General features: G+C 40.6%; 2 protein-coding genes across 5 annotated transcripts in view; both read right to left on the bottom strand.

Annotated features, from left to right (window-relative positions):
* elmo1 (engulfment and cell motility 1 (ced-12 homolog, C. elegans)) overlaps positions 1 to 2,854 on the bottom strand; it is a 118,726-nt gene extending 115,872 nt beyond the window's left edge. For all 4 annotated transcript variants that reach the window (XM_035429121.1, XM_035429119.1, XM_035429120.1 and 1 more), the window contains exon 1: positions 2,717 to 2,854. The gene's annotated coding sequence lies outside the window, so the exon portion shown is untranslated. The remainder of the gene's footprint in view (positions 1 to 2,716) is intronic.
* A 3,131-nt stretch (positions 2,855 to 5,985) lies between these two features.
* Positions 5,986 to 13,086, bottom strand: rp9 (RP9 pre-mRNA splicing factor). The gene is made up of 6 exons (XM_035427890.1): positions 12,755 to 13,086; positions 12,380 to 12,410; positions 12,030 to 12,159; positions 11,007 to 11,098; positions 10,705 to 10,766; positions 5,986 to 6,872 (listed from the first exon to the last, which is right to left on the bottom strand). The coding sequence occupies exons 1-6, from the start codon at positions 12,907 to 12,909 to the stop codon at positions 6,647 to 6,649; spliced, it is 696 nt and encodes a 231-aa protein (XP_035283781.1). The 5' UTR covers positions 12,910 to 13,086; the 3' UTR covers positions 5,986 to 6,646.
* Positions 13,087 to 15,940: the final 2,854 nt, after the last annotated feature.

Below are 15,940 nucleotides of genomic sequence, written 5' to 3' on the forward strand. Positions count from 1 at the left end.
GAGCAGCAACACAGGACCATGGCCAGAAAAAAATTGGTTTTCAACCAATTGACACAAAGTGTAGAGACTGAGAGCACAGGTGCAGGAAGGGCATAATGGAGGTTTTTCACACGGTCCTCCAGGAGGACTGCTTTGTGCTCTTACAGCCAGCTTGATATGCTGTATTTCCACAGAGAAAGCACAATGAAAGTGAAACAGTCCAACAGGAGCACACGAAACAAAAATCTATTTCATAAACTTCAGTAGCGCCACGCATGGTTACAGCTTCATGAGCCAATATCAAAGTTATTCACTCCCAAGATATAATAAAAATGTATAATGTCTTGTTAAATGTACACAAATTTGTTAAAATACAATCATTTTAAACCAAACCACCACATCTGTTGACCTTAGAGAAATGTAGACTAATGAATGGCAGCCTTGAAACCATTCAAGAAAAAATGTAAAGATGAAGCACTACAAAAGCTTTTTGATCTGGAGAAATAAGAGGCATTACATTTTTTAAATTCTCAAAAAAAAAAAACCCAAAAAAGTAGTAGTAGTAGTAGTAGTAGTAGTAATAATGATAATAATAATAATAATAATAATAATAATAATAATAATAATAATAAACAATTCTCTGCGACTTCTGTAGGCTACTGTAACCAGGAAGGATCATTTTCAATCGAGAAACGCACATAAATTTGCGAGGTAGCACTATAGGCGTGATAGGATGAGTGTGTGAAGACAGTAATTTATATGCACACAACTGTGTGGAATCAATCTGTATGAGCGCAAAGTGTGACTGAATCTTAAATTCTCCGCGAGCCTTAATTGCAGAGTTTGACAACGCAGATGTGCCGCAGAAGACTGGGAAATCTTAATTGCGTTACATCAGCGCGAAAATGAGAGAAGGGATGTGAGAGGCCTCAGCTCTGTCTGCCGAACATATTGCCACGGTGTGAAACAACTGCATCTCAACACCTTAGATACGCACAGCTTCGCAAGGCACAACTGCATCGAACAACACGAAAATGTATCTTTCTTTTTGTTGTTTCCAAAAGCAGACAGCTGGAGGATAATAATGCTTTGTGCAACCCCGCCCAAAAATGATTACAAAAATCTATAGCCTGAAGGTCAGTTATTTTAATTTTATTCATTTTTTAGAAAGAGAACAGTAAACAAGACTATAGTTAGTCTATATTAGCCTATGTTATGAGAGGGATGTCTCAAAGCACACATTTCGTCTTAGAGGTTTCAGTCAGAACTAGGCTATTTTTAGTGTCATGAATAGACAACAGAGAAACAGCCCAATTCACAGAATCAGTGTTTCTCGTTCCTAGGAACCTTTAGGTAAAATAAAAGCTTGCATCTCCATAACTGTGGAGCTAGCACTTTACGTTAATTACTCCGCCACCAGCAAACTGAAGCCCGTGTAAGATCGCGGCGTCCTCAGCAGTTGTAGCCCACAATGAGTGAAGCTCGAAACAGTCGAGCTGTCGCTGTTATGTCTAGCGTGGGAGAGGGCGAAAATTAAAATGTTTCCTAACATAGCCTATATTTACAGCTGCAGTAGCCTACACATTTTGGCGAACTAAAATCACGCGGTCAATACTCTGATAGCCTTCTTTTTACCGTCGCCGGCAATGTCTGTTCTGGATACCGATTTAAACGTTTCATAAAATGCAGCTGATATCGTTTCAACAATATGCCAACAACTGTCCAATAATTCGGGTACTTTTGACTTGTGTGCGAATTTACAACAAATAAGAAATCCAAATGGGCTTATAGCCTAATTATGTTTGGCTTCCCGCAATGTTGAGCTGTCACCACATGGGCAGTGGTCCAATATTTTTGTAAAAGGATAAAGGATTGCTTGAAACCACGTGCACTATGCATGCTTACTCAGCCACCTAGCTTAAAATAAACAAAAAAACATCGCTTGCAGCAATGTGGCGAGGCTAGTTTTTGAGAAGAAAAATGATTGCAAACAAGCAACAGTAAAATGTGTTGGGTAAAGCACTGATTGAAACTATTATACAACTTAAATGGTGTGCGCATTATGTTTTGCGGTTTTGTAGTTGTGTGAAAGCTATGTGCCCGCAATTACGACAAACTTGCCTTGGGCTGAACAATCACTTCTCACCAAAACGCTGAATTTAAATAAATAAATAAATAAATAAATAAATAAATACGAAGCATAACCGTGGCTAGGCACTTTTTAACAACAAACAAAAAACTACTCCTGACATCTTGTTAATTATAGGTAAATAGCCTAATTTACGTGGGCTACTTTCCAACTTGCCTCATTGACTACCGAACTGAAACCGGGCAATAATCCTAACTGACTAAGTTATCGTTATAGGTCACATAAAACGCACCGCATACAGAGATCTTTGTTGGCAAAAAAAAACAGAGTTGAAAACTGGTCATCCGAACACAATAAGTGAAACCCCAGCCTAACGAAATCTACATGCCCGTCGGGTGTCTAGCTTGTGAGATATATCTCGCAAAGTGAACCAAAATCGGGACGTTCTGCATCTCAGGCCCCCTTGCAGAAAATAACATAGTAGCTAGTTAGTTAGCTTGCTGCATGTATGCTGTCAAATAAATTCTATTCATTTTTGGAAAGCAGACACCTTAAACCGAATGAGTTCAACACTCAAATGCGTGCACGCAGTCACTGAAACGTTCTTGCTAGGTATGGTTTTGAATGACCGACATGAATTTCGCAAACCTGATGAAGCGAGCAGACTTTTCCACCATGAAAGTGCTGATGTTCGGAGTTCCAAGCTTCAGTGCTGCTTTATCGGTCTCTTCTCCGCTTTAGATACGGCTGATGTTTTCACTTCCTATTTCCTCCTCCTCCTGCTGGTTGGTGCTTTTCGTCCTAGTGGTGATGTGAGGGGCGACCAATTACAGTACAACAAACTGTGACAATTGAATAACCTAGCGTTTTTCTTGTAACACGGACATTCAAGAAAACTTCGCCGTTCCTTGACGATATACGTGCCTGAGTTTTATATCCAAGTCAGATGATAATGGCCACAGCAACTTCCCAGTTTCACTGTGCAAATAAACTGCTGTTGAAATCATTTAAATGATTATAATTAACGTTGACGTGTTTAGAACCGCAAAGCGAAACACCTTACATTTTACAGTATGTTGTTACATTTAGGCAACAATAAAATATCAACCGCAACAAAAACAGAATACCTGAACGTTTACAAAGTGTATTAGACAAAAGAGCTGTCTACCGTGGATATTGGCTAAAACGTTATATTGTGAAATTTAGGCGTTCGTATCCAGGGCGATTCACACAGTAGACTAGGCCTACATCATACAATGTTATACAGCTGCATATGTTACTGAGGAAATTTATGTTAAGTACATAGCTCAAGAGTTAAATGACAGTGCCCTAGATGTAAATCAAACCCACGAACTATGAGATGACAGGCCAGTTTCCCAGTCATGACGCAACACCGCTACTCTGTTTGCTGTTTGCAAGTTCCTCGAGCTGTTTTACAGTTCGTCAATCTGTTGATTTTGGTAGGTCTGCTTCATAGGAAATCCAAGATGAGAATGTGAGCAGATAAAATTTTAACATGTGAGAAGGAAACATGTAATATCTTTGAATAAATGGCTATAATTTTATAGAAATTTGTGTTTTATATAAGGGACATTTATTATACAAGTGACATTTTTTGGTATGCCACACTTAAACCTGAGTGCGCACACGGAGTAAAACAAACAGATCCTTGTTGACCGAAACTATGATAAATTAAACAGGTCTGAGAGTATGAGGTGTCTGACACAATGCTACCCTCGACTCAAGTTCAGAGAAAAAGGAATCATGGTAATAAATGCGTTCCAGATTAAATAATTGCTCAGATGGATATTTTACTGTACGCCTAGTGTTATATCTTACAAAAAATCACAAAGAAATATGGCTGGAAGAAAGGGACCCGTAGCTAATATGAGTGAACAGTGCCCAAGCATTAGTGCTAACACAGGTAACAGTTCAACACGTTTTGTGCAAATTAAATTCAGGCCAAGCTGTACTTGAATGGGCCTGACATCACCTTTAACATGCAATGAATAGATGCAAGCTGTCACGTAAGGCATTCAAATCAAGGCCTAGGTTGCAGTTACCTATTATTATGGTATCTCACCGACTGGGCGACGTCAGAAAGAAGCTTCACCTAGCAGCCTATTTCAGACACGCACAGCTCTCACCACTATGACAAAGGGAGCAGAGGGATTAAGACCAGTGCTTTTCCAATCTCAAAAATAATCTGTGGTAACAGCAGCTGTGTATCTCTAAACAATCATTTAAAAATGAGAAATCTCCATCATAACAAGCCTTGGGGCAAATCACTTCCCTTGACTTAATCTACAAAAGGTACAACTCTGACAAACATTGCAAATGCACTGGCATAAAATACAGGATTTACATAACAAAGGTGCTTGCTAAGGGCAAAACTGATGAGACAAACTTCTCAAATGAATATCACAAACATTACTGTGGTATAGCCATGTTGAGTTCTCCCAAAAAGTATTAAGGAAAAAACCCTAAAACCTCAAAAAACTCGCAGAATGTGGATAACCAATGAATTGCTCGCTTTCCAACCCAAACCTTAACAGGCCAAACCAACAACTGAACTGTTACCCAGAACAAACACTTCACCAGACATTTCAGAAACATCCTTTTCTTCATTTTTGTGGCACAAGCTGTGAATACAACCATAGAAAGGACTCTAAAACATCTCCCGATGTTTAAATGTCAAGCAAAGAAGCAACGGATTAGTTTGAAATACTGAAATGGCATGGAACTGAACATACTCTTGGGTTATCAGGGGCAGACTCTAGTCTCAGAATCTTGCTGGTGGCAAATAATACAGTAATTTTCACTGTTGTGATTCACTCTTTTAGCAGTCACAGCAGTGGAACATGTGACATCCTACTGCACAGCCGGAGGGCACAGAGCTATCCTGCGGAACACCAACTTTCCTGGCAAGAAAACATGTTCAAACTGGTGAAAAAAAACTTAACAATTGCCTGGCTTTGAGATTCTTTAAAAAAAAAAAAAATTTTTTTAAAGCCTCTTGGACCCACTAAGGATAAATCCCATTGGAACATGTGACCTCCCACAGAGAAAGACTAGAGCCTTTGGTCAGTCAAAACCTAAACACTCAACACTGTTCCAATAGACGACTTACCACATCTTCTGCCAAATATAAAAAACGGGAAACAAAGGATGCTGCTGTCATGGAGCTGAAAATAGCAGAGGGAAGAGACTGAACAGCGCTTCTTCTTTCAGCACATGAACTACAAACACACGTGACTCCAAGATTATACGACAGCGTGATAAAAACGACTGAAATCTCCCCCTGCATTTTGCTCCTCTAGAACAGGAATTGTTTAAAAAAAAAAGTTCTCCAGTCAAAAAAGTAAAAACCCTGCTTTATATTTTTACCTATATGGGTGTTTTTATGAGAGAGGTGTAGTTAAGGGTCTTTTGATGTGACAAGCAGATACTACAGCTTCCCATAAAATAACATGAGCACACTCAGAGATGCAGAGGGACTTACAGGTTTAAGAGAGGCGTGACAGATCAGAGCTAAGATCCAAAATAAAATAACTATATGCACACATATTTTAAAGTCAGTGTGAGAATAGCACTGCTCCTCCACCGCCACCTGAAGATGAAAGTTGTGCTTCGGGTGTCCAGAACAAAGGCAATCAGAAGGACATCACGGTCACGCGTTTAAGCTTTGGCATATCTGTGCAATTCCACCATTTTTACACAGCCCTGCTGGGACATAAAAATGGCCACTTTAATATTACTCATCATGTCTGGTGCACTATTGTGAGTCTGTGCCTGAAGATATCCAGGCTTGTGGCGACGGGTGACCGTGACGGCCATACTGAGCTTGCACTGGGATTTGAAAACCACATACAAAAGCAAATGTGTAAGTTTATGAAAAAAAGAAAAATGCTTCAAGATACTGGAAATATTCTTTAGTTGAATTTATTTGAAGTCTCCTTTATGTACATTCGTATTTACATATCTGCGCATCTTGAAACATTAAAAGGTGCTGTGGCAAGACTGGCTATTACTGGAAGCTGTGGCTAGCTGATTAGCCAAATTAGACAATCACTTTTCAAATAAGGCGGAATAACACTGTAAACTGCAAACTTTTTTTTATAGGAAAAGTGAAGGTAACACACTTCCTACATACTATATGGATATGTATTGCGTACATTCACTCAATATAAACCACAATCTCCCCTGCATATGCATCCCTGGTGTAATTGTCTACACTGTGGACAGAATCATATTTACACAGCAAATGCAGGGTTGTGAGATCAGGTCCTTGTTTGGATCAGCTCTGTATGATCTGATGAAGATGCCTAATTAACCTTTCACCCTTGGCAAACAGAGAGCGGAAAATCCATGCATTATTAAACGGTTCTGACTCGGGGGGGGGGAGGGAGGGAGGATGGAGAACAAAGCCCCCACCCCCCCTGTGATTAGCGGCTCACGCTGCACGCCGCCGAGGCGTTCTGTCTGTCTGTCTGTCTGTCGGCCGGGCCCCCTCCTGAGGGCGGGGCCCGATGGCGAGGGGGGGGGCAGGAGAGCGGCGCGCCCGGCCACGTCCCCGTTTCAGTCCGTCGAGGAGCCGTCGCTGGCCCTGGAGGACTTGCGCTTCCTTTTCTTGCTCTTCTTCTTCTGCTTTTTCTTCTCTTTCTTCTTCTTTTCCTTCTTCCCCTTCTTCTTGCTCCTGCGCCGGCTGCTGCCGCCGCTGCTGCTGCTGCTGCTGCTGCTGCGGCTGCTGCTGCTGTCCGAGTCGGAGGTGGTGTCCTGCAGCAGCTGCTGTAGCTGCTGTATCCTGGAGACGAGAGATCAGAGCGGTCAGCGGCGCGGGGGAGAGGGGGGCGGGGCCACGACCGCCACTCAACAGAGACGCCAGCGGGGCCTCCGAGGGGGAACGCAATTACACGCCCGGCTGCAAAACGGGAGCGCTCCCGACGGGAGAACCGCAATCTTTACCTTCATGTATCTTTCAACGCCTCCGCCCGACCCCCTTGTGATTTCAGGTGGCTACAATTTCGCTTTCTAAGGAACGAGCCGTCGCAGCTCTGAAACCCCATAAATAAAGAATTAGCGGAACCCTGCCATGCGCCTGAGATTAATCTCCATATGGTTATGGGGGAACGGTGAGGGAACAGCTTGATGACAGCTGCCGAATGGATTTCCACAGATTAAGTGGACTCGAGGTGATCCCCAGCTGGAGCCAAAAGTTGGTTGAGAAAGGAGCTTCTGGTCACTCAACAGAATGACCAGAAAAATCCATAATGAGCATCAGCCTGAGTTTAAAAATGAAGACTGAAGTTACAAATAACGAATGCAGCCTGCAAACGCACTGTTAAATGAATTATGAATGCCTCCTAATGAAAAAGAATATTAAGACGTTTCAGTGAATGGGCTTTCGTTAAACTTTCATCCCTTCGGCGTGACGTAGTCCGAGAGAGATAAAAAGTACGAGAATATACTTCAGAAATATTTCCCAAGAGAGAAACGCAATTAACAATTCATCTGCAGCACGTTCGTCTGAAGGCTGGGACGGGATTACTGCTCGACAGTCTGCGCTCCGGAGAACACCAGTCCTGCTTCATTTCTGATTTTCCTCCATTTCATTTCATCCCAGCAGTCAATTTTATTATTCAGCCTCTAAGATGTCAGCCTCGCACAAAGACTTCCAACAGAGTCAAATGGAGGTAATAAGGAGCGCTCTAACAATGCGCGCCCCAAAAAGTATACTCACGGTTGGCGATGTTTTATTACCTCACCATATTGTAATAAAGAGTGTGAGCAAAAGAAAGGCAACACAAAAGAAGCTGACTAACCTGCAGGCCCTAATGTGCTGCAAACACGATACTATTACAAATCTAATTTATAATCCAACTAATAACTTCAAAAAACCTCTTGGTTATACTGCAATCTTTTAAAGAAAGTATTTGAATAGCAATTCTGCGGAAATGTGCAGTCATTTTCTGAAAAGACTTGAATTACGTATTAAGTAAACACTGATGCCGTAACCCAGAAACTGAGAAGTGTATTGAACAACTTCATACAGTACCGACTATGTTCTAAAATCATGTTATTTGCACTTTTAAATGTGTGCTTTTGCATTTACAATTTTCTTCCATTACAGGTAAGATCTGGATAATAATTATGGGTCATCCATTTTGTTTTCTTTGTCTGGAATGCAGCAAAGTAGCCTTTTAAGACAGATTGCTGACTTGTGTTTTTTTTATTTATTTCATCACATAAAAATAAAAACCCCTTAAATGTTTAGCTGTTTATCCTTATATTTAAAACATAGTGATAGCAAAATGCGGTACCTACAGAAACTTAATTCACCCCTTCACATTTTCTCCTGTTATTCCTTAAAAATGTCAAACATTGACAAATTTTTCCGTCAAGAACAGTCTTCTGAAGACATCTAAATAATTCATTTCAGTTCGACATCACAGAAAGTGACTAACTATTGAGTAGAAAAAATCCTATGTAAATATAGTCTAATTTGCAACACAGCAAAATGAGAAATAATCGACAGAAGAGAGTGATAACATCCTAAAGGCAATTCCTGTCTCCTGCATGGTTCCTCCTAGGCCTAAGAAACTCTCCTTATTACTACGCCGACTATGTTTAGCCCTATGTGCCAATCCATTAAATCTACCATGAAGCTTTATTGGCACATACTTACCGGGACCCTAGTATAGGTACATCTCATGGGATTGCACCTGGATTTACCAACAAGAGGTCGAGTAATTTGAGAGATTATGTAGTAAAAGCCCGTATTTCCAAGCACTTAATGTCTTGCAGATTTACCTGAAGGCAGTTTTAGTTGTCATAACTGTGTGAGTTGTAACGCTACGATTAAGTCCACGGTGGTCACGCAGCACCGTTCAGGAAAATTACAGGCGGGATCACCAGCACTACTAAATGTGTAATTGATTTACTAAAGTGTCCCCGTGGCCTTTGCTATATAGGGGAGACTATTCGCGAAATGAAAATGAGAATTTGCAGACACAAATCGGCTATTAGGACTAACGACCAGCGATCTGAGACATGTCAATAAGTTAAAACGTGGCGGAAATACTCTAAGGACAATGAGGCTATAGCTCGTTATATATCCCGTAAAGGGGGTGCTAGAGATAAAGTATTTCTCTAATGGCAGGCTTGATGGATTCACTCCCTGATCACAGTTTCTCCAAGTGACCTGAAGGAGGCATCACCATTATCCTGTTTCTATCCCGAGTCTTTTGTTCTTTAATCCTCCTCACCAGTTTTTATTTTTATTCCAATTTCATATATGTTTTGCGTTGATGTTAGCTGTGATTTGATGATGATCATGAATACTAGTTCTTATGCAGAACGCTAATGGTTATCCATCTTTTTCATATGCATGCTCAATAGGAACTGAATATGCATGTCAATGAAATAAGGACAAAATTATTTAAATGTTAATGGATAACTGCATAATTATTTTGCGTTTAACATCGCTAACTCGACTCATGTTTTGGGGTTTACATACATATGTTTAAATGTTGTTTATTTAAGATGTTTTTGTCAAATTGTTTTGTCTTTCTCATTATTTCTGACATGGAACAGCACAATGATGCAGGCAAGTGACAAAACTTTGGGAGAGTGCCGTCTGATTGTTCGTTTCGCCTGCAATACAAATAATAAATTTAACTAGGTAGCTAAATAAATTATAGTTACTGGTATGCTTTTATAGCTAGCTCGCCTGGCAGAAATGCCACTGTGCTGGGTAGGATTCACAGCTAATGGTTTGCTTTCCATACACACTGCAACGTGAGTTATTTCAATGGTCTGATTCAACAAATAAACCAGTAACCATAACAATCCAGCTTGCTAGCTTAGCTAATTCGCAGAGCAGAATGCACAATCCGACTGCTGGCATGCATGCACATGGTTTACGAGCACCTTAGTGTGCCATCGATTTTAATAAAAAACCGTCACCATCATGCAAGTCAGTGGTAACCAGCCCTGTTCCTGGAGATCTACCGTCCTGTAGTTTTTCATTTCAAGCCTAATTTGGCACACCTGACTCAATTAATCAGCAGCTGAACAAGATCTCCAGCTGTTGAAAGTGGTGTGCTTTCTTAAGGTTGGAGTAAAAACCTCCAGGATGGTAGATCTCCAGGAACAGGGTTGGTTACCATTGACATAAGTCATGTTTGAATGCAAATACAGTCACCCACATACAACTTGAAGTGCAGTACCAAACGCAACCAAAAAAGAAAAAATGAAGTCTGAACATCACTAACATCTTCTGCTGAAATTTTATCTGTGCACATATGGCCAACATTGATATGCATGTATGGAAATAAAATATGCTACGGGAGCATTATCGTAGCAGGCAGACTTAATTTCTTCCTTTTTAATTCTGCAGTGTTGCACTTACAGTAAGCCAAATTAGGAAATGCATCACAGTTTTACAGCACTACGCTCTGCTGACTGAAACTTTTCCTCCCTTGGCAACACTGCCCTGGGGGCAACTGGCACAGATGCCAGACTGCACTGATAGCACTTTGTTTCAGCAGGGCAAGATGCCAGACGGCCCGTGATTTCCAGCTTTGTTAGCAAATATGGCAGAATATAATTAGCCCGGGAAAAAAAAAAACAAATACCTTGTTTCCTTTTCATTGTGTTTGTTTTCTCTTATCAGGTCATACATTGGGTCTTCATGTGCCTGCAAACACATTAAAAGTGAGGCGTACGGTTTATTCATTCACTGATGACCACTCATAGGCAAAATGCCTACAGACTAGAGCCCATATTTAGCTTGAGCCTGATGTGCCCTGAGGAACTTCAAATTTCAGTAACAATTTAACAAAGCTCGAGAAAAAGACAATAGTTGCTCAAAGTTAAGGACAAAGAAATATTGCATCCTGAGTAAATCTGAGCCAGAAATGTATGAGGGGAAACTTACAACTCTGAACTGTTCCAGCTTTTGGTTTCCTTTGATAAAGAAAGGGCACTCCTTGTCTCCCGTCCGGTGCCCATAGCGTTTGCATCTCCAACCTACAAACGCACACATCTGACTGCATGACACTCGTCCGCGTACTTCTGAGGTTTCTCCACATGAAAGTGACATTTAAAATGAATGAATAACGCAAATCAAACATTTCACATTTGATTTTCGAAAATCAAATGTGAAATGTTTGATCTGCATTATTTATTTTCATGAGAAAATCAAACACATTTCATGCTATGGATGAAAAAGCAGCACGGCTGTCCATCCGGCACATAATTAAGCCAGTTCTTCAGTTTCCCTTATCAATGATCCCATCGAGGCGTGCACAAAGATTGTCTATGTGTCAGGAAATGCCCCATTAACTTGTTTATTCCACAGTGTTTTCCCTTCTGAGACTGCTGTTGCGAATTATTTGGGTTATTTCGCATCACAATGAGCAAACTTCTCAAAATAAGAAAATGAACAATCAAACTACAAAAAAACTATGCAAATACCTCTCCAAGAACAAAAAAAAGGTTACAAATGCCACAAGAAAACAATTGAAACGTGTGTACTGTGCTTGAATGAGTACTTGCACTGCATACCACAAACTTGTGTGGGAACAGGAATTAATATGAGAAATAAATGAATGCAGTTGTTCTCCCAAGATATGCTTGGCAACCATAATAAGCTTATTATAATATATTCACTGGGGGAAATGTGCAACATCACTGACTGCTTCAATTACACTGAGCAGAACTTCCCATATTGAGGCACTAAAGTGACACCTTCTGGCCTTTTGGTGGTTAGTTTCCCCACATAGAAAACACACTGATTATGCAATTTCTTAGGTAATTTCCCCTACAATGCATCATGATAATTAACAATTCTCTTTAATAGGTGAGTTTCTTCACCACTATACTATAAAGGCATTACTGTGGGGAAGTTTTGTAAAGGGTATAACAAGGTCAGTGTAAATGCAACGCCCTCTGTACTTACACTGCATTACTTTGACTTCCTTCCCAAGTGGCATCCACAAACCCTTGGTGGGAGCATGGGCCAAAAAGTCTCTCGCTTGTTCATTCCCAGGTGAATCAGGTATACAGTCTTCGGGTTTGTATTCGTCCTCCTACAAAAGCATCCTCAGTGTGACGCCAGCAGTACTATGACAGCTAATCCATAGGCTGTGTCACTTGCAGGCTCGGTTCTCCTTGCATGCATTTACATTAAGCCAAATTTACAGTTTGCGTATATACGCTGTTAACTGTGTACACACTGTCACAATAAATAGCTTCAAGGCTTTGTGCTGCACCATGATCTCGGTTGGGAACTGAGAGACGATTACAAACCTTAATCAGGCCAGGAGGGGGTTTTTCATAACTGCAAGAGAAGGGAGAAAACAAATGTTTTTTCCACTATTGTCGGCTTTCTGAATACAATTTCATATCATCTTGCAATCACTAGATTAATTTAGACGTGCAATTACGTTTTCAGGAGTTTCTTGATTTCGGCTATACAGTGTTGGCCACGATATGTTATGATGATATATGGGGTTAACTTTTCACAGCCGTGATGGTGACCCCATTTTAGGTAGCTATCACGAGTAACTACAGTATCGTCCTTAAACTCCATGCTGTTCAAGAAATCATATACTATTTTTAGCTGTATCGATACGTTAGCTAGTATAACGTGTTTCACTGGCTTCAGGAGAAAATCTGACTTACAAGGTCTCAACGTGCTTTATTTTTTGGACTTCTTGTTGAAGTTTTTTAGTTTGTTTCTTGAGTTTCTCCAAATCATGTTTTGATTCCTTGTGCCTCTTATGGTCTCGGCTGTCCTCCTCATCTTCATAGCGCCTGGATCTTTTCTTCGATGACATTGTAATTACGTGAATCACAATGAATTCGCTACAAATAATAATCTAGACAACTAAACATCATCCAGAAATGAGCAAATAACACGAAGCAACGGCATTCAAATTCACTCGAAAGGTATCATTTTGTAAATTATTGCACTTGCAACATTCTACGGTATTTCCTGTTATGCAGCTGCTGACTTTAAAGTCCAGCGCCATCTGTAGGCCACAGAAGTGGTTGTCTGTTCCTCGGTTCGACATAAATTGACCCATGTCTATCCATAGTACTGTATCTGTCGTTCAATCTAAAACGGAATGGAATTTGTTCATTCTAATCGCCGATTGTACGCTTTTCTGTTCTGGTCGGTAGATCTGGTAGATTTATTAGAATGAGCAGCCTCAGCGTTTTCTGAGTATAAAACCTATTGTAATCCATTCGAAATGCAGCAGTTTGTGCTAAACACAGTTGTGAACTGGGCTTGCATATCATTAGACATGGTTAAATGCAAAGTCATTGGGACAGTGACACAATTTTAGTTGTTTCTGCTCTGTACTCCAGCGCACTGGATTTGAAATAAAACTATGAATAAGAGGTTAAAGTGCAGATTGGCAGCTTTAATGAGGGTAGCTGGGTGATCCAAGTAGGACTGACAACCTTCTAAGTACATAGTCCCCCCATTCTAGAGGAGAAAAAGTAATTGGACAATCGGCTGCTCATCTGTTTTGTGGCCATCTGTGTGCAGAGTTGATTCTTGGTGTGGAATTTGCATTTGTTTCTGTTGTCTCACCATGAGGACCAGTAAAGCAGGCCATCATGTGGCTGAAAATTGATCATAAATTGATCATAGGCATACCCAAAACATTGGGTGTATCAAAATCAACTGCCTGATGCATTATTAAGAAGAAAAAACGCACTGGTGAGCTCAAAAATATGGTAGACCATGGAAGACCACTGTAGTGGATGACTGAACAATTTCAATTGTGAAGAAAAACTACTTTTCAGCTGTTGAACAGATGAAGAGCACTCTTCAGGATGAATGCATAGATGTGGCAAACACAAAAAATAAAGAGAAGACTGCACCAGCATAACCTCAATGGGATTCTGCAAGATGCAAACCATGGTAAGCCTCAAGGACAGAGCAGCCAAGGTAGAGTTTGCTAAAAGGTTGCTTAAAAAACGGTAGAGAAAGCTCTTATGGGCAGAAGATGGGTATTAACCTGTACCAGTGTGATGGAAAGAGGACAGAGTGGAGAAAGAAAGGAACTGCCCATGATCCAAAGCACCCCCTCATCTGTGAAAACATTGTGGAGGTACTGTTATGGTGTGGGCATATATGGCTGCCGCTGGAACACTGAATATGGATGTAAATATCCTTAAATTAAAGCCGACAGTCTGCACTTTTATTTCATGTTCATTGTATCATTTCAAATCCAATGTACTGCACTACAGAGCCAAAACAATGAAAACTGCGTTACAAATAATTACAGACAGCGCTGTAGATAACCAATACAACATGTTCAGCAATACATGCGCCGTGCAAGATGCAGTTTAAACAGGTAGATATTCAGTCCGCTGTGGAAGATGGATGGTCACTCTGCTGTTCTAGTGGAGAGTGTAGTGGGGAGCTCATTCCACCCCTGTGTGGCCAGGACAGCGAAGAGCTGTAATGAAAAGGAGGGCTTTTTAGGGAGGGGGCAGTAAGGTGACCAGTGGATGTGGAACACCTGGGGTGCCCTGGCAGGAGCGTAAGGTTTGATAATGTATTGTAGGTAAGAGGGTGCTGGTGCTGTTCCTCTTGCTGCACCAGCGGCCAGATGTCGCTTTCATTTGGCCCACCACCAGTAGTCAGTGAAGGTAGATGACTTGAGCCATGACATGTGAATTTCAGTTGATCGTAGAAGAAAATAGCAACAGCATTATATTGTATTTTACTACTGGGATAAATTATGTTAACCTCATTTGGTACTGTTGTACTTTAAACATTTGTTAAGGTCAGAATAGTGTTCACTGTGTGAACTAAACTGTGTTCTTGGCTAGAAATAGCTGTACGAAATGAGTATCGTATCTTATTGAACCTGTGTTTTGTAGTTGTCCATGACCATGAAATGCATTTTTGTATAAAAACGTTTTGGATAAAAGCATCTGCCAAATAAATGTAATGTAAAGTTAAGGTGCAGTTTTTCCAATTTCAAAACTTGTGGTTCTGTGCTCTTGCTTTTATTAATTATCCTCATTTAGGTAGCCCTGTTCTTATTCGTATAAGTTTAATGTTCAATAGGGCAGATGACAAGTTGCCAGTTAAGTCTACATTTTCCCTCGCCAGGGAATTACTGTACTTCAATCCCGTATCTTTGTACTGGTGTTTGAATTGTAAGTTGCTCTGGATACGAGTATCTGGTAATGTCAGCAAAATAAAGCATTACTCCAATTACATCTCACCTGGGATGATGCAAGTCATCATTGGGGTTCAACTGTATTTTGCTCTGAGAGCCAGCATCTTCTCCGTAATCCTCGAGAAGGCATATATCATCACAGTATAAAACACAGAGGGGAAAAGGCTGACCATGGAGATATACCAGCTGCTAAAAAGAATGATTCAAAACTTACACAAACATTTTCAACACGAAGAATTATAAGTAGCAATCAAAGGACAAGCATTTATTTACATTCAATAGCGTTGATAAACATTGTTGGGTATGATTTTCCAAAAACCCAGAGCATGCAATTTGCTCTGTAACTCGGTGCCGAAGATATATTGCTGTGAACACAGCCCATTCAGCCAACTGTTACATCTGTACGCAGCATTCAGTAAATTCACTTGGGCTTCACCGGTCAGTCTTTAGAGAACCTTGCCCTTTTAGCTTTTATAGCTGAAACAATCAATACAGAAACTAAACAAGGAGTCAGCGGAGGTAATTTTATGTCTGCGTTTGAGGTCGTCTGTTCAGACGATGTAACAAGTAACATTTCATTTTAAACTCGCTTGATTGCATTTTCTGACCAGTGTAATCTACATTGTGCTTCCTCTTGCAGGACCACAGAATAAATGAGCAG

Source organism: Anguilla anguilla, chromosome 8, assembly GCF_013347855.1.
Source record: "Anguilla anguilla isolate fAngAng1 chromosome 8, fAngAng1.pri, whole genome shotgun sequence".
Lineage (NCBI taxonomy): Eukaryota > Metazoa > Chordata > Actinopteri > Anguilliformes > Anguillidae > Anguilla > Anguilla anguilla.